The sequence below is a fragment of the Apostichopus japonicus genome, chromosome 21, assembly GCF_037975245.1.
Source record: "Apostichopus japonicus isolate 1M-3 chromosome 21, ASM3797524v1, whole genome shotgun sequence".
In the NCBI taxonomy this organism is placed as follows: domain Eukaryota; kingdom Metazoa; phylum Echinodermata; class Holothuroidea; order Aspidochirotida; family Stichopodidae; genus Apostichopus; species Apostichopus japonicus.
In genome coordinates this window covers 12,421,226-12,440,344 of record NC_092581.1, presented here as the reverse complement: position 1 = coordinate 12,440,344, position 19,119 = coordinate 12,421,226, and the positions used below count along the sequence as shown (strand labels likewise).

Here is a 19,119-nt window from a genome sequence, read left to right as displayed (position 1 = left end):
AATTAATACGTGTATATATTCGAATTAATACGCGGATATATTTGGGCCATATGATTGGCTAATAATATATACGCGTATATATTCCAATTAATACGCGTATAAATTACGATTAATACGCTTATATATTATGCAGTGTTTGTCCCACATGGCTTGCCATAGACGGTTCGAAGTCAATCAGCACAATGACGGTATTTAGTCAGCCAGCGCTTCTCACGTGGTTCTGGAATGCAAAGCATGATGAGAATTTTGTATGAAGACGTACAATGCAAAGCGCCCTCACATTTTCAAGGCTTCACTGTGTCAGTATTCTTCCTAGTTCAATTCTACCAAACATCACACTACACTTCGGTATTAAATGGAGTAACAGTTTGATCGCTTCATTTGGATCTCGAGGTGAAAGGACGTCTCAGACAGTCCTTGGCATTTGAATGCTATATGCACCCGTAGTAGTGTGCTTCATCCGTCGGACAAGGTCACAAGTCGCTTGTCAGTGTCATGCTAATTGCTAGTAGTATCAATTCTTTCGTAATCCCTGTTAATATCACATAGAGAAAGAAAGAAGTGACCAGGTGTCACGACCACGCTGCTCATGAGAAAAGGTAAAAGAACTCCAAACGAAACCTAAACTGGTAAGTGCGTTTTCTATAGGCATATATGCATGGCATTTCTATGAGGGTATGTCACGTGCTCCCAGGTGCATCTAATGTATTAGTTAACCCTTAGTCAGTTCGTTCCTGCGGTAGACAACAGAACGACCACTAGATCGGGCATTTACGATAAATTTAAGACGTACTGCTTAGGTTCTTATAGCATATACAAGTATTCATCCACCGGGTTTATATCTGTGGCGTGAAAACTTTGAATTTCTCACTTGCAGGGTAATTCGTCACATAAAATTTTGATTTCAGAGCAAAATCTCTTTTTCATTTAAGCTCATCGATCACTGAGTTATAAAAAGTATCTTAGTTTATGTTTCTTGTCTAAAGTTTTATGTTATCAACAATAAGTTATCAGGTCTTTCATTGTCTATAAAATAGTATATAATGTACATACATCAAGGTCATGAGTATCCTCGTACCGACGTCATTCTCTTATTAATTAGATGCAACCTGGCAAATCTCACTGGAGTTTATGCATATGAATGCTAAATTAAATAAACAGAAATAATGACCTATGAGGAGCCATTCTTCGTCTGGTCGGTTCATAGCGGTCGATTTCCCTGCAGGCTAAATTTCATACGTCCCTGATCCCCACTCAAAAACTAGCGAAACCAGTGGTGGAGCGTCCATATAGTCAGGAGGGCGTATGCCCCCCCCCCCCCTCCCTGACGGACTCAAATGAACTGCTGGCGCCCTTTTCAGCCAAGTTTTTACCACTTTTTACTTATTCGCGATTATTAACTTTTTTAATGGGCCTACCTATTGACATTTGTCACATTTTGTTGGTGTAATTTTCTGACTATATGCATGGAGGCTCCGCCACTGCCCTGACCAATAACCCTAGCTCCGCCACTGAGCGAAACTACGACCCTCATTTGGAAACCACCGGTTTGTAATTGTTATTATTAGGCATAGAGGTCTGAAAAACGTATAACTGTTATCTCGTTTCCCTCATGGTGGATAAAATGCATAGACATAACGGCTTCAATAACAAATACTTGCAACACTTGATTCAAACTATACTATCTGAATAATTGGCTATTTCCACGTTGAGTCAGACGAATCTGCAAACGCGACCTTACTCAGTATGCCCACTGGACCATCCTGTTTATTCCTGTTACAACGATATTAGTGCATGACCCTTTATGTATCCGGTGGGAACAGTCAAAACATCGCTATACCTACGTACGTACCTACGTACGTAATATAGTGTACGAGTGGGGTCTTACCAATACATACAACTTCTGGGTACTTCTCTTTGCTACGAGGTTGAGACAGTGGCGGAGAGAGACAGCTAGCTACAGTCAAAATATAGGCTACTGAGATAGAAAATTAAGACCAAATGCTGCCTCGCTTTTCTTCGATCGTTGCCCAATGCATACGAAAGATGAAAAAAAACATAACATTTCAACTATAAATGTTTGTTTTTCATCTATACTTGGACAACTTCTTCAACAACAAAATTCGATTCCACGTGAACACATACTGCTCACAACAAGTTTCTTGATTGTTCTACTACTCAATGGTCGACGGGTAAACCAGACTTGAAAAGACTGACCAGCGATTACGAGTATTCTACTTTGGGATGGCTTACGACTGAACCGCAACAGGTAATTTTTGTCAGAACTTTCCATTAAATCTATATTATTTTAATCTCACCGTGAGACGTGCCCCATTGATTTGAAATCCATTGTCGCCTGAATTTTGGACATTGTTCAAGGTAAATAACATGAAATTGAATGCATTAAACATCCACTATTATATATATATATATATATATATATATATATATATATATATATATATATATGTTAAAGAATAAATAATATATATATAATATATAATAATATATGTTAAAGGATAACATGATATCTGCTTTGTGAATTGATCTCGATTTGGTGAATCACAATAGCTTATGACTGCCGCAGTGTCTTTTATGTATGTTTATATATATATATATATATATATATATATATATATATATATATATATATATATATATATATATATATATATATATATATATATATATATATATATATATATATATATATATATATATATATATATATATATATATATATATACATAAAAGACACTGCGGCAGTCATAAACTATTGTGATTCACCAAATCGAGATCAATTCACAAATAAGATTAGTTGTGGGGTTGCAAAGGACTTGTTATTGAAATCTGCCGGCGCAGCAGGACTTTCTTGTATAACAACGAGCGATATTTTCTATTGAACTGAAATTGAAATATTGTATGCATCGGTCTACGTCATCCGTTATTGATATACCAATTTGAGTGTTGTAGCTCGTTCATTTGAGACAGGTCACACTGGTCATATCATGATAGGCTCTGATGTAGGATATATAGACTATACTCGGACACGATATAATCCCTCGCTTCTCAAGTACGGTAAGTTCTTTTGAGCCTATTTTAGTCTATACTATTACGTTGGTATTGTTTTGAAAGGCAAAAATACCGATTAGTTCCTAAGAAATAGGCTGACATTTATACAGAAAGGAATCTAAAAGCTCAACGTTAAATAAAAAGAGCTATATATCGAATTACCCGTATGTATGATGTGATGTAGCCAAGGACGCAGTGACCAGGCAAAAATATATATTTTCAGGTTTGGGAAAATTACAAGTCGCACCTTCCCATGAGGGTATAGGGCCGGTTCACCATGAGATCGTGGGTACAACTTGAAAAGGCGGAACGCTCACACAAAAATAAACAAATAAAGGCAAAATAGTGGGTTAATAATGCACGTGGACCTGCAGGTATAATTATGCACGTGGACCTGGTATTAATATCATTGGGGTTACTTAAACTTAAAGAAAACTGTAAAATGGTTTAAATGAGTAACTTACAGATCTCGAAGCTCTTATAAGGAATCCTTGGGAAACTTTTAGGGAGGTTCACTTAGTCGGGGACGTCTCTGAGGAAGGGGGGGGGGGCTCTCCGGATAGCTCGCGACCCAAGGAAAATAACCTCTTGGGGCGTCTCGGTCACTAGGAGGGGCTGTTCATCACTGGGGTTGGGTCACCGCAGGGGTTCACTTCCGGTGCCGAACAAGGATGTAGAATTAAAATGATGCTTTTTAGTTCCATCTCAACCGAAAATTAGCACAAAAAATAATGGGGTGTCAGATATAAGTACAGGATGAGATATAGGTCTGCCTCTATGGGTACGGCTTAGGGTGATCAGTAACTCTTATTAAATATGAAATCTCCATGTAAACTAGTTCCATGGTGTTTACTAAAATAAAATATCTATGTGTAAAACAAGCTCCAGGTGTTCACTAAACTTCTAATTAATAGTATGAAAGCTCCATAGGTTAATAGCATCAAGTGTCCACTTAACTTTTCATTAATTTAATACGGGTCCTCTACTCTAATACTGGTGAAGTTAGTCTAAGAAAATAATTATGATCTCGTGCCCAACCAACCATCTCAAACCTATCTTTTCTCTCTTCTCTCCTTACTATTACCAACTCAGCTTTTATAGTATATATTCTTAACTTTGTCCCCTTACCATTATACCATATTCATTCCATCCCATAATTCCTCAAATACATCCCATAATAATAAGAATACATCCCATAATCATAAAAATACATCCCATAATAATAGTACACGGCAACTCACATATGACCACCTTAAACCAATCAAACACAAAGGTTGGTTCATAAATATTCATAATTTAGCCTTTGTCTCAACTCATCCTACCCCCCCCCCTCCAACTCTAGACCAGCTTGCCCTTCACTCCCTGAGTATCTGGGGTCCAGTCTCTTACCAGCTGTCAATTAACACTTAATTAATAATTTACCAGACACATTACTTGACTTATGAATGGGTTTCATCAGTGTCCTTAGGTACATTTTAGGACCACACAAAACAGTTACTTAGTTTAAGAAAAAGACAGGTCACACAGGGCCACCTGACAACTAAATGTTGCCATGTCTATAGTAGTTAGCAATAAATTTGAAAATAAAGGGAATTCCTCAATCTACCAAGTAAAGGTTAATTATTATCAGATGAATAAAAAAAAAATGAAAGGGAAATGATCAAGTGAATTAAAACAAAAGTATATAGGAAAATTAAAGAACATACATATGCATCACAACAAAAAAATAACCATTCTTATGCTCTGGTTACATATGTATGCGTGTATGTATGTGTGTATGTATGTATATACTATATGTGAACTACACACATAACCTATTCTGAATATGGAAGACCGGAATTATGCCGGACCTTACATGTACCAGCATTTAGTCTAAATATATTTTTGCAAGAGTCTAAGCTCCTTTTTCAATTTTCATAAGTATCATAACGAAGAACCATAACGTAGAAGAACAGACAGAATAGTCCAGAAGTGCATTTAGTTTTCACCTTATCTGTAGAATTACTTCGGAGGACACCGACCAGGTTCGACAGTTTGGTTTTTAATGTTCCCGAAATGACAAATTGGCACTGCTCAATTTGGGTAGTTGTAATTGAATTGAATTGCGACCGGTACAGGTTTCATGGATTTGCTATAGGTTCTATCAAAATATGTGTTTTTTCATGGTAACTGAGGTCAGTGTTAATGATTACATATGTCAAAATCTTCTGAACAATAGACCAATAATCGAAGAAAAATTTTTGTATTTGAAGTCAAAAATTAGAACTTGAATCAAGCCAAAAGTGATTTATAATTTTGCTATGATTACAAAGGACATTTTTTGTTAACGACGTACAACCATCTCAGCTTCAATAATATCAAAATACATGGCTCCAATGGTGACAGGGCAAATTCTGGTTTGTTCAGTATGCGGAGTTCTTGAACAAAGGTGTAAACTTGAATCATGTTTCGACATCCTCTTACCATTTTAAAAGAAAGGAATCATTTTAATGTTTTGTTGTTGTCGTTGTCAAGACAAGTCTTTATAGACACATATATCGATTTAAGAGTCGACTTATAAGGGACCTCAATCAATAATTGTGTTGATTTGCAGTGACTCTTGTTGAATAAAATTGTAAATATACCGAATGTTGCATTTATTAAACCGATTTTTCATTGACCATTGCTACAATAAATTGCTATTTGTCGCAAAACCGACACTTGTATCCATATGGGACGCCATTTACGACCACTATAACGAAACACTGTAATCGGAACTATAGTATGAAATGTTTCCCCGGAAGGCAAATAATGGCGGTATTGAAGAACTGAGTACGCATAGACTCTTGACACGTGACTTGATTGCAAGGGTCCTACCTGTACCGCATAAGATTTGTCACATGGATTCAACTCGTAATGCGTAAGGTTGGCATATAAATGTACCTTTTTGAGTTGTCGAATGAGAACGTTATTTCAGATTACATTAAAATTATGCGTGTTTCTAATACGTTTTTTTTTTTTGCCGTACAAGTAGTAATTTTCTTTATAGATATATTTCCAATATTTGTTTTTAATTAAAGCCAACTTTCGTTACCCCTATTGACATAATGGTACTCAGTAACCAAAGCTTTAGGTAAATGGACTATTGTATACGGGGTAAATAATTTCTTTATCAAACACAACATATATTTAAACAATTAAAGACATAATAGACCTACATAGTATTATCAACATTTACTAATTTAAAAAGTACTAGGTATAATTTTAATGTTCCTTTGGTAATTTTATTCTATCTGTTGAATGTTTTTTTTTCTAACCGTATTGACAAACAGTGCAGACCCTACGACTTTTAGTAACAGCAACTTTTCAGAGAAAAGGCGGGCTGCCGTCACTGGCCAGGGAATTTGAACCAACGAAGTCTTCGGCTTTGAGTACAGCGTTTCTGTATGTTGCAGTGTTGGACGAATCTAACCGTATGGTAATAGTCATTACCGACTTTGCGATCCGCGTTATACTATAGTAATTGCCGATTGTGCAATCCGCGGTCCATAGTTTTCCCTTTCGTGAAGCCAAAAGGGATTAACTAGTTCGCATGAGAAAGATGAGATTAACATTTGTAAATACACATACTACATTAATTTTTTTTTCTTTTTTTTTCTTCAAGTTGTCACTGTACGATGAAGACCTTCTATGCAATGTTTCTGATTATGTTTGGGACAAGTCTCGTCATCGTTTTTAATTCAAAATTTAACGATTTGACAAAAAATCAGACACCAGACTTTCAGATACAACCAATGAGATACGATAGAAGGACAATACCGCAAATGGCGGCAAAACAGTTATCTTATCGACGAAATGGGTGAGTATATTATATTTTATTGCTTTATTCATATACCGTCCCGTTTAACGTAGTACATACGAATCCAACTGCAGAGCGGTATATTCTGGATAACACATTTCCCAGAGCGGTTTCTATCCATTTCTAGCTTACACACCAGAAAGACCAGTGAGTTATTGTCATCGATCGAGAGGCAATCAATTTTGAGAAAATCAAAGGCCAAAGTAAACACTAAAATCAACTCTTGGGTGATTTTCATATAGTTAATACTAATATTCAACGGAGGTCCAATTCAGAAGAACAAAAAATTAAGCCCAAAGCAAATCTTTCGTGAACTTCATACTAGGCACGTGGACCCATCTTAGTAAGTTCAAGAAGTGTAAAAGCTTATTTCGCAGAGTAAAAAAAAAGGTTATTTGAAGTCATATCTGATAAATTAATCAACAAAGCTTGGGTCAACGTCATACATGGATTGTGCAACCAACTTACTGAGTACAATGTACATTTTTGGTTACTTGCCGTATAGGCAGGCAATAAACCTATGACGTGTGCGTGCGTGTGTGTAGCTCTCTCTCCACCTCTCTCTCTCTCTCTCTGTATGTGACGCCCTAGCTTGTAAACACGGGTAAAATGTGAAAATCTCAGAACATGAACATTAAAGGAGTCCATGTATGCATGGTGGGATATCCTTATATCAAGTTTTAACACAATTTGGTGTAGGTCAGAGTTCATTCAAGGTCACCGGGGGTGAGAACTTGAAATCCTTGTCAACACGATATTTCCAGCTAGGAAACTTAATTGGCTCTCATATTTTGTATGTGGCTTCCCTGGAAATGAGTACAAGACCCTTTTGGTTTGGTGGAGGTCAAAGGTCAGTTGGGTCAGCAGAGGTCAAAATATCTAATATATCTCATCATGTTAACTATTTACAAATGCAAATATTTCAGCTCTTTGTTGTTTAGAGTGAGCATGCAAGATAAATATCAAACAGCAAACAAAATGTCCCTCTGTCTTTCTTTCATCGTTGTGGTATTATACGTCACATGATTCCCAGTCATCAAACCATGTAAAGCACCGACTCTGCTTAGATTTATATTGCTCTCCGTCTTGAGTATGAACTTCAACCTATACGTTATTAGCTTGCAAACTAATCCTGTGCTGCATATGTAATGTATTTTAATGCAATTTACCGATGAGAGGGGTTTCCCTCTGATTTCTATATAGAGGTCACATTATACATGTCTTCAGACGTTTAGAAGTCTGAAAACAATAGTATTTACAATAACCCCAATCTTGAAAGTTATATGAAGTACACAGAACATAATTTTGTCTTGTAGCGGTTAAATGTTAATTGAGGTCAACGTTTGAAAACCTTGTTAACCCAAAAGGTGAAGTTGGGTTAAAATTCATATTAAGTGTTTAAGATTAACCTTATAAACTATATTGCTTTTCTGTGGAAGTCAAAGGGGAGAAAACTTTTTCTGTCATAAATCCAGTTGACCAGTTTTGGTCATTTTTTTTAATATTGTTGTTGTTGTAAATGCAGAACGATGGTACAAGTTGATAATATTCAGCATCTATTGTCAATTAACGTTTAGTTTTTTTTTTTTTTCTAAATTTATTTTGCAGCGATCAACACGCAAGGACTTGTCCAAAACGGCCTACGACAAATATATACAAGACTTATGTAACAGGTGGCGACAAAACCATGAATAACACAATTCTTAGCGAATTGGACTTTATGGAAACTACAAGTCCAAATTTCACCACTTTTTCTATTATCGACGAAAAGAAAAGTTATAAACTTTGTGAATTACTGGTCGTCAAAATAGAGTCACGTGATTGGAAAAATAACTCAAAAACATACGGAGGGGATTTTTTTCGCTTAAAAATTTTCAGTGAAGACAAGGCATACTCTGCTGCAGGCGAGGATGAACTCATTGATTTTCAAAATGGAACATACCTAGCGTTTTTCACTCTGAGGTGGAGTGGTAAGGTCAAAATTCAAGTCAAGCTTATTCATCCCGTTGAAGTGCTTCCACAGATGCGGCTGACTCTTACGGGAAAAACTGGAATGAACTCAACGTTTGTCGGCATATTTGTAAACAAGAACATCTCTGAGGAAGTATTCTGTCGATACGTAGTACTTGAGGTATATTAAAGTTGTAATACTTTTGGTAACAGTAGTAATAAGGTATTAGGGAAGAACTGGAATGAACTCAACGTTTGTCGGCATATTTGTAAACAAGAACATCTCTGAGGAAGTATTCTGTCGATACGTAGTACTTGAGGTATATTAAAGTTGTAATACTTTTGGTAACAGTAGTAATAAGGGTATAGCCGGAGAGGAGTGGCCTAGCTAGCTAGCCTCCCTACCTCTCCGTCGCAATGAAATTCATCATGAAGTTCGTACAAAACATTCATACGGCAAATTGAACAATTTCTATACCGACACACACACTTCTTCTTTATACGATACCACCACGGCGTTAATCCTTTTCATTACCATACGACATTGAACGGATGACTGCAAGGATAAGTTTGATGTTCAGTAGACCATTAATATCGATTTTACTACCATGGAAACCAGATGTTCTTTCTATATCACCTTTTGCGAAATAACAATACGTCAAAACTACGATATTTGTTATATTAATATGACATATTGACAAAAAGTATGAATTGTCGAGATCTCGCGATCATACTAACCAGCTAAATCTATATACAACTTGTTTGTCCCTTCAGAACAAATCGTCACTTTAATTGCATTTTAACATTTAAATATATATTACTCATCTCCAGAATTTGCATTTTTTACTTTCTGTTCTTCTTTTCAGCCACCGTTTTGCAATTTAAGTGACCCTTTAACACACGGACCTTGGTTTTGTAAGAAACCGACCGATTCGCGACTCACGTGTGATGACTGGAAGTGGCACAAAAAGAATAGAAATGGAACATTTATGAAACTGGAAGAAAATTTGACACCTCTTTCAAAAGAGCTGCTAACAAAGTGAGCATCAGATATTCACTTATGGGGAAATATTAATGGTACTAATACTTTAACGTAGAAATAGTAATAATAAAAAGATTTGACATTTTACAATGCATTTATGTTTAGTTGGTTGCATGCATGCTTTGTTAATAACAGTAACCTTTCATTTGCGTTGGACTGACTGCAAGTAATATACATGATGATAAAGCGACGTATTTTGTTGATTTCTTAACAAATTTGTGATGAAATATCACTTAAAGACATCAATTAAGTCATCAATTCAATCTTCCCGATTGCATCAATTACCCTGTTGTCTCAAGATAGATTCATGAAATATCTCCAAGCAAAATATTCATATCTTCGTCATTAAAAAAATGCTATGAGAATGTGAATCTGACCTAAAGATGCATATTTCATTATTAAAATACAGCATGCACTGTTGAAATCAAAACAAATGAACAAATGAATCAAAACAAATGAGGTCGCAATATTTTGTTTCACATTGTTAACGAAAACTCTAATACTGTATATGGACATATACAAAGGTGCAATGTACAGGCTAATGCTTGGATTGAATGTATGTATGTATGTATGAATGTATTTTAGAGCCTTCTGCAAGCAGGAACTCGCGAATTATCAGGAATTGTTTCACATCCTGCCAACCTTCGGTCCCAGTGTCCGGAAAGTTTGTATTTAGGCCAACTGTTCAACGCAAACTCATCCCTTAAAGTTACATTTTGTTCTTGTAAATCAGTGATGTCATATTCTCATTAGGATTTGAAACCTTGGCCCATATTTTCAAGGTAAGATACGGTTGTAAGTGATTACATCGAAACAGCATTAGGTCATGTTCCGGACAGAAGTTGCTAATGATAATTACAGTTCATTGTACCAGCAAAACTGAAGACTTCATACAGCACATTCATGGTTGTAAGTGACGTGAGAGATAGTGATGAGTAGTGCACGAAATGTGCATGATACGCTACTAGTAATACTTAAATATATGTCATGCATAATTTCACTTCATTACCTGTTACCTCAAAGCAACCACACGAAACACATTTCCGCACGAAGATTAGATCAGTATCCTTCAATATGTTTGGGTGTTTTGGGAAAGCCGCCCCCCTTGAGCATATTGTTTAATTTTATGAAAAGATGCAACTTACAAGGCCTGGGAAGTGCCATTTCCTGCGATCTGGGAGGCATTTTCAGCCAAAATTTTCTTGTACGCTTCGCGCCAAACATGGTGGCGCTACGCTTAGATAGTTTGCAATGCCGAATCTACAGTTTCGCCCCTCCCTTGGCAAATTCCTGGCTACGCGCCTGTTAAATTCCCTTGGATTTAACGTTTGTTACGCCAACGCCTACGCCAGTTTTGCGAAATAGCTTCTCCAAGTTTCCTTAGATATAGCGAATCCGATCTTCGTGCGGAAAGTGTGGTTGTTGTGAGGAGATAAGTTTATCGTTCGTAAACTTCCAAACCAGATAACTTTTGGAACTTCAACCTTTTCGTATGTATTGATTAAAAGCCTATCGGTATATATTGATCATGATACACCTCGATCACTGTATACGTATTGCGTAAATTAATTATTTTATATATATTGATTTTTAACAGATCCCATATGGTTAACATTCCGGGAAATCGTCATTCAATTATTGTCGAAGAGAAATATGGAGATCTTCTCGAACAAGAAGCCGTTATGACGTTACCTTACTGTTCAATGAAAGGTGTCCCTAACGGTATTCACAACACTGGTCATTTCTTTAAAGATGTATGGTATCCACATGAATGTACTGTAAAACACTTTACAGTCGAGACTGGGATGAAATGTCTAGCCAATCAAAATCTTGTTTTACTTGGCGACTCAACGATAAGACAAGTCTTCGAGTATTTCAGGGATGTTTATAAGAAATATTTAAAGAAGCTGCCTCTTCCCGAAGGAGCTTACTCTGGATATGGACCATTGCGGTTGCAGAATAAAAAATCCAATACATTTATTGAGTTTCATTTTCATGGCCTACCCAGCTCTGGATCTAAACTTTTGTTGAGAACCGATTACATAGAATTCATAGCAAATCGGCTGAATTCTGGGAGGGATGGCTGTGAAGTTGTGTACGTTTTATCGCTCTGGGCGCACTTCATTGCAGCTGGTAAAGAATTTTATTTGCAAAGACTATTAGCGATCAAGGAAGCAGTTAAGGCACTGCTTGATCGCTGTCCGACTGCAAAGGTCATCATTAAAGGCGCCAACACGAAAGATCACCCGGCGTTGTGGATTGCGATTATTTCTAGTGAGTGGAATATAGCAGCCCATGAAGCTGACTTACGGGAATTATTCCAGGATGAGAAAAGAGTTGGTTTCATCGATGCATTAGAGATAACAAAAGTCCAGAAATATAAAGATTTCGTTCACCCTAACCGAAAGATTGTAGGAGAATTAGTAAACAGACTTCTAACATATTTATGTTACGGTAACTCGTATTAGGAGTTAACGTCTTTGTGTTATCATGGATGCGCTACTTTGTGGAGTTGCTTTCGTAGTCTTTCCAAACTTTACTACACTATGCTAGTATATACTATACGTGACACTGCTCAGACACAGAGGGATAGGGAGTACTATGCTAGTGTATACTGTACGTGCCACTGCTCAGACACATAGGGGTATGGAGTACTATGCTGGAGTATACTGTACGTGGCATTGGTCACACACAGAGGGATAGTGAGAACTATGCTAGTACTGTACGTGACACTGCTCAGACACAGATGGATAGGGAGTACTGTGCAAGTGTATACTGTACGTGACACTGGTCAGACACATAGGGATAGGGAGTACTATGCTAGTGTATACTACACGTGACCCCTCTCACACACAGAGGGATGGGTAGTACTTTGCTAGAGTATGACATTGGTCACACACAGAGGTATAGAAAGTATTGTGCTAATGTATACTGTACGTGACACTGCTCAGACACAGAGGGATAGGGAGTACTATGCTAGTGTATACTGTACGTGACACTGCTCAGACACATAGGGATAGGGAGTACTATGCTAGAGTATACTGTACGTGACACTGCTCAGACACATAGGGATAGGGAGTACCATGCTGGAGTATACTGTACGTGGCATTGGTCACACACAGAGGTGTAGGGAATACTATGCTAGTGTAAACTGTACGTGACACTGCTCAGACACATAGGGATAGGTAGTACTATGCTAGTGTATATTGTACGTAACACTGCTCAGACACAGAGGTGTGGGGGTGGGAATCTCAGTTGGAAGAGCAACAGCGTTTAAAGACTCCCCTCTTTTACCTCTTTAAGTTTAGCCTGCTATAAAAGTGCCAACATTTTCACTAAGACGTCTCTCTATTCCGTAGACTATTATTGCTTGATACTTTTTTCTCAATATTTTATACAAACTTCTATAGTTTACAATATATCTCGAAAGTTTATATCAAATAAGTAACCCTTTGCCCTGTCAGTTAGTTTTTACTTTTTCAGATTTCTATCAAGATTTTTGTAATATTTACTGTAAAATTGTTTCATAAAATCTAGTATTTGAGCCCAAATTCTACCTCCTTGTAACAAATAGATTCTACTCTATAAAAATAGCAAGATAAACCCAATGGATAGTGTATTCAAAATCATGTACAGTCCAGACGTTTTTCGATTTTTGATTGTCGAAGCTTGTGTCGAATAGTGCCTCCTATATTTTCATGGCATATCTCAAGTTGATTTTGTATCTTCTGATCCGGCAGCGGCTTGCATTCTAAGCAATTCTTACAATGTCCTTTAAAAATCCACCTCTCATCCCTAACTGGCCTTTTTTTTACATTTTATAGTTTTTCAAGGTTTGTCCTTTTGGTGATAAAAGCCTGGAATTAACCCACCAGGGGACTGATGGAGTAAGTTTTATGATAAATTAACATAGTACATATTTAATGTCTTGAGGTAAAAATATCATTTGGTCTCCCATTTATAAGTGAATGAATTCTATATCATCGGTAAACCTTTCCTGGTTTCCGGATGTTGTATTTTACCCTAGCTGTTTTCTAAATTCCTAGTTCTTGATTACTTTTATAGTAATCCTCGTAATAACCCACATATTGATGTTTGGCAAATGAACGATAAATGTGTCCTTCTTATAGTTGTATTCACAAATTTGAGATGTATAGCCTATAGAAACAAAGAAATTGTACATCGAATCACCAGTGTAATTTTGCAGAAATGCATGCGAGAACTACAAGCTATGTTTCTTAGAAGTCACCGTGCATGGTGAATTGACTGAAACCTGCAGAAAAAGGCAAAACTCTCTCAGTGCTCTTTTAGCACGGGTTGTGTTATCGTATTTAGGGTTATATACATACCACAAGATTCATTTGCATATTGAACTTATGAATTAATGAGCATGTCAAGGGTCAATCCAAATTAGGAGTTACTTATAAGACAAAATTTTTTTCTGTGTTTTTTTGTTGTCTCGTATTCTCATATGTTTTTCCTTTTTTGTAATACTGTTTGGGAGTAAATTGCATAACCTACAATCTAGAAGCATATCTTACAAGGGATGGATCCAACCTTTTAAACTGATGAGAGAGAGGGACGGTGTTTTCCTGAGGTCGACTCCCATGTAAGGGGGTTTGGGTGGTCCTCACCATAAAGAAAACCTAAAACGTGAAAACAGTGCATTCTAAGGCATATTTTGGCTATAACTTATAGGAGTATAGGATTAGACGTAAGGTTTTGCTATATAGCTACCATATTCTTCTCCTTGTTTTGTGGGGTTGATTTTAACAGGGTGGGGTGGGGTGGGGTGGCCTACATCCCCTGTATCCTCGTCTGATCACTCATAAAAAGTTTCTGTGGATCATATTAAGTTGATAAATTAGTCTATATTTAAACAATGATAGAGTATATATCTGCTCATGCATCTAACTGTATCTATATCGTGAGCGAAGCACGACCATGCATGATTTCCGATGAGTGCTAAAAACAAACTCAGTTGAGGTTGCTACAAGTTCCCCAAACTAATGTAATCTGTATAGTAAGTAATGTATCGTTATCAGGATACCATGAATGTTGTGAAGACCCCGAAAACAGGAAACAATCATGTAGCTATTATTCTTGATTAAGCTATATATACCACTTCCGTACTCGGCCCTGATCTGTTTTCGACCAAGTTGTTATTTTTATCTTCGGTATAGTTGCATTTCGACTGCCGAGATAGGTCGAGAAAATTTCATATCAATTCAGGTTTAATATGAAACGGAAGGAAGACTAGGCTATTAAGGTGTATGTAACATATAAATCGAAAATACAGCTTATATGATATTACAAAGGTCAAACCATATAACACATGAACTTGCTAAAAACTGTAGTGGATGCTTCCAACATTCCATGTTGAAACATTTTTTTTTTGGTATATACATTTGTGTGTATGAGTGGTGGGACAAAGGGGGGCGGGGAGTGTCCCCCAAATCTCAAAATGTTGACTTTGTATCTCAAACGTGTGACTTATTGTTTACCTATTAAGTCAAAATGTTGACTTTATATCTCAAATTTCTGATATTTTATCTCAATGTGTTTGTTTAGAACTTCAATTTTTCAAAATTCTTCAATCACACTGTTCCTTGGTCTTTCATTGTTAGATAAGTGATAATTAAAACTACGAAGGCATCTATAGTAAGGAATAGCAGAATTATAGGGACAATTGTAGGAACAAGTGTTCATTTGAAGAAAAAAAAACTGACTGGGCACTGTCAACCCACTGGAGAGGAGATCAAAGCAGATTTCAAGAAAAACTAGATAATTAAGTAGTATGGAGCACCCGTGTACTCACATATACTTTCATCTTGAAGGGTATTATCCTCGTTTCATGAATTTCTGTTTTTTAACATGCAAGATGTTTTCCGTACATACTTTACCGGTAGTTCATTTTTTCATATTTTCATCTTGATGGATATTCTCCTTTGTCATTAGTTGCTTTCATATTTAATCGTATCGTCATATGTCGTTAGCTGTTTGTGTAAGTATGCATATATATGTTTTACATATAAACTGTATTATTTGGGATGTGATTGTTCAATACACGTTGTATATGATTATATTGTATGGGGCTATGTTTTGGTGCAGGCCAATATGATTGGTTTTATGTTTTATTGATGGATATTGTCTTTTATCATCAGTAATTGCTTTCATAATTAAGGGTATTGTCATCTTTCATAAGCTGTATGTGTTAGTATTCTATATGTTTGACATATAAACTGTAATATTTGATATGTGATTGCAGGTCAATATACGTTATATATGGCTACATTGTATGTTTTGGTGCAGGCCAATATGATTGGTTTTATGTTTTATTGATGGATATTGTCTTTTGTCATCAGTAATTGCTTTCATAATTAAGGGTAGTGTCATCTGTCATAAGCTGTATGTGTTAGTATGCTATATGTTTGACATATAAACTGTATTATTTGGTATGTGATTGCAGGTCAATATACGTTATATATGGGTATATTGTATATGTTTTGGTGCAGGCCATTGGATTGGTTTTATGTGATCGGGCATAAATCTGTTCACGTATGATGAGACATTAACCTATAGGAGGTGGGGTCATCTGCTATTATTTTTTATTTTATTTTTTGTTATTATAATTTTTTAGTATTCTTCTAGCGTCTGAGGTAAGAGTTACATCAGCTTATGATGTGTCAGATTTCTCGGTTAGGTTGACCAGGAATTTGATTGGATAATTGGGGATCCCATTCATTAACTGGTCGATGTAACAAGCATTTGGTCATAATAATAACCACAATCCTGGTTACATTGACTAGGAAATGTCTGGTCCACTAATTAATTGACCAGGACGTTCTGGTTAATTGAACCAGGAAAAGTATGGAAAATTGCTAGGTGGAGTAGCGATTTTAAAACGGATATTTTTTTATTATGCAGCATATGTCACAATAAAATATAGCCAGAGACATCGATGGAGACCAGACATAGTACTTGAAGACACAAGAGGACCGACCGGACGGAATGACTAAATAATATTCCGGTGGAAATCTGTTCTAGAGTTGGTGGTTGTGGTGGTGCTGATTGGGGGGGGGGGGCAATATCACTATGACTTGGGAAATTATGTTGGTATATGTTGTCCGACCGGACATAATTTCTGGGTTCAAAATGTCCGGCCGGAAATATTACCCTGGAAGATGTCGGGCCGGACATTATCTAGAGGGGGACGATATTTACTGTAACACCGGCCGTCGACACCAATTAACGACCTTGAACGATAGTCGTAAACATTGTTATTTTATATTGCAACCGATTCACACAGAGATTACAGTAACTACTGTAAATCTTAAAGTTTTTTACCACATTAAAAACTGGGCTGTGTTGACAAATCGAATAATTCGGTAGCGCATGCTGTTAGGATTACAGTAAGAACTGAGGATATGTGTAATCCCAACAAAATCATCAAACTGGATTTGTTGGGATTACACATATCCTCACTTCTTACTGTAATCCTAATAGCACTTGCTCCCGATTTAAAGTACGACCCAGTTTTTACTTTGGTACAAAACTTTTTAAGATTTACAGTAGTAACTGTGTTCTCTGTGTGTATCGGGTTCGTATTTGCACACGGCACTAATAAGTACCAAAGTTAATTGTGTCGCGTGTATTGCTAATTTTGCACACTAGAAAATGACTCGGCATTATTTATATGTGCATTAATGTATTTGGCAATTTCATGCTGTTTATAATGACCTTTAAAATACCCTGCTAGTGTTGGCTATTTGAGATTTGCGAAAAGGAGAAAACCTATTACCCTGCACTCACAAAAGGCTGACTACCTAAGGCCGTGGCATACGAAAACACACACACACACATACAAATCTTTACCGAAGCTGTGACTCACGAGATACGATACGAACTCGCCTACGAACTTAGCCTATACGCCAACGGCCCAGTAATGTGATGTGTTTGTATGCGATAACAAACTTTCTAGCTTAACCCAGGAAAATACGAAATGGAATTAAAGTCCAATTATCCTGCTTCACGTATAGGACCTGGTTTAACAACTTTAACAACATCTTATTTAGAAGTAAGTACCATGAAGTATAGAAATTGATGTGCAATCAGTACACCATGATGGTGTCGAAAAAGAAATTGTGTAATTCATTTAATATTACACTATACGTATAAAATAAATCTGAATTTTTAAGTTAAAGTTTAATTCGGTATATTGCTGTACATATTGTATCAAGATGTCTTCCCGTTAAGCCAATATATCATATTAGACCGATTAAATAGAATCATTACGGTAATGATCTATTTCCTCTGTTTTTTTCTGTCGTTTTTATTTTTTAGTTTGCGATACCTCACAGGGGCGTATCCAGGATTTTGTAACCCGGGGGCGCGAATTACTATCTAAGCGGAGCGCCACCATCGGTTGGCGCGCAGCGTACAAGCAAATTTCTGGTTTTGATACCCCCCAGATCACCGGAAATGGCACTTCTCGGGCTTGAAATGACCAACCAGATGTACACTTTTGCCAGAGAACCAAGAATTTCCCAATAGTTTTTTTTTCCATCCATAACCTTTTTGAAGGTTGTCACCATTCACACATCATGTTCGACCTCATCGCATCTCCTGTGGATCATTGCTTTTTGTAGGTGATTCTACGTCGCGGCCCACAATACCCGTAAGCCCCACTTTTCAAGGTTTTAAGCCCATTATTTGTGAGGCTCACCTTGAAAATTTTCGTACGCTGTCGTCAGCAATAGATGACTTGTTTCTTTATCGATGTTGGCAACACATCGTTTAAGAACATTTGCTTATTTTACTTCTATATTTCTGTATTTTGAGGGTAATCTTCCATCATATCTGTCGTCTGTTTTGTGTACTTACCAACCACCACGCGTTCTTCGTTCCTCTTCCAAAAAACTGCTCAAAATTCCCGGGGCTAACCTTAAGTCTGCCGGTGAACGTTCTTTAAAATTTGCTGCCCCGGCTATTTGGAATTTACTTCCAAGCAGCCTTCGTAACATTCCTACGTGCTCTCATTTTAAAAGCAATTTGAAGACACGTCTCTTCCGTCAAGATCTTCCCGGTTCATACAATTCTTTCGTGTGTGTTCTTTTGTCCTTGTGCGCTCTGAGTTCTTCGGAAGACTTTGCGCCTTAGAAGTACCAATTATTATTATTAAAATTAAAGTGAGTTCTTGTATTCATTTTCATTTTTT

The 19,119-nt window shown here is 36.8% G+C and overlaps 1 protein-coding gene and 1 long non-coding RNA gene across 2 annotated transcripts; both read left to right on the top strand.

Moving 5' to 3' along the window:
• Positions 1-284: 284 nt before the first annotated feature.
• On the top strand, positions 285-6,737 carry LOC139962737 (uncharacterized). The gene is made up of 3 exons (XR_011791351.1): positions 285-629; positions 2,159-2,269; positions 6,716-6,737. It is a non-coding gene; the product is annotated as an uncharacterized lncRNA (long non-coding RNA).
• A 2,333-nt stretch (positions 6,738-9,070) lies between these two features.
• LOC139962736 (NXPE family member 3-like) lies at positions 9,071-16,205 on the top strand. Its single transcript, XM_071962988.1, has 3 exons — positions 9,071-9,180; positions 9,727-9,899; positions 11,500-16,205. The coding sequence occupies exons 1-3, from the start codon at positions 9,103-9,105 to the stop codon at positions 12,368-12,370; spliced, it is 1,122 nt and encodes a 373-aa protein (XP_071819089.1). The 5' UTR covers positions 9,071-9,102; the 3' UTR covers positions 12,371-16,205.
• The last annotated feature ends 2,914 nt before the right edge of the window (positions 16,206-19,119 follow it).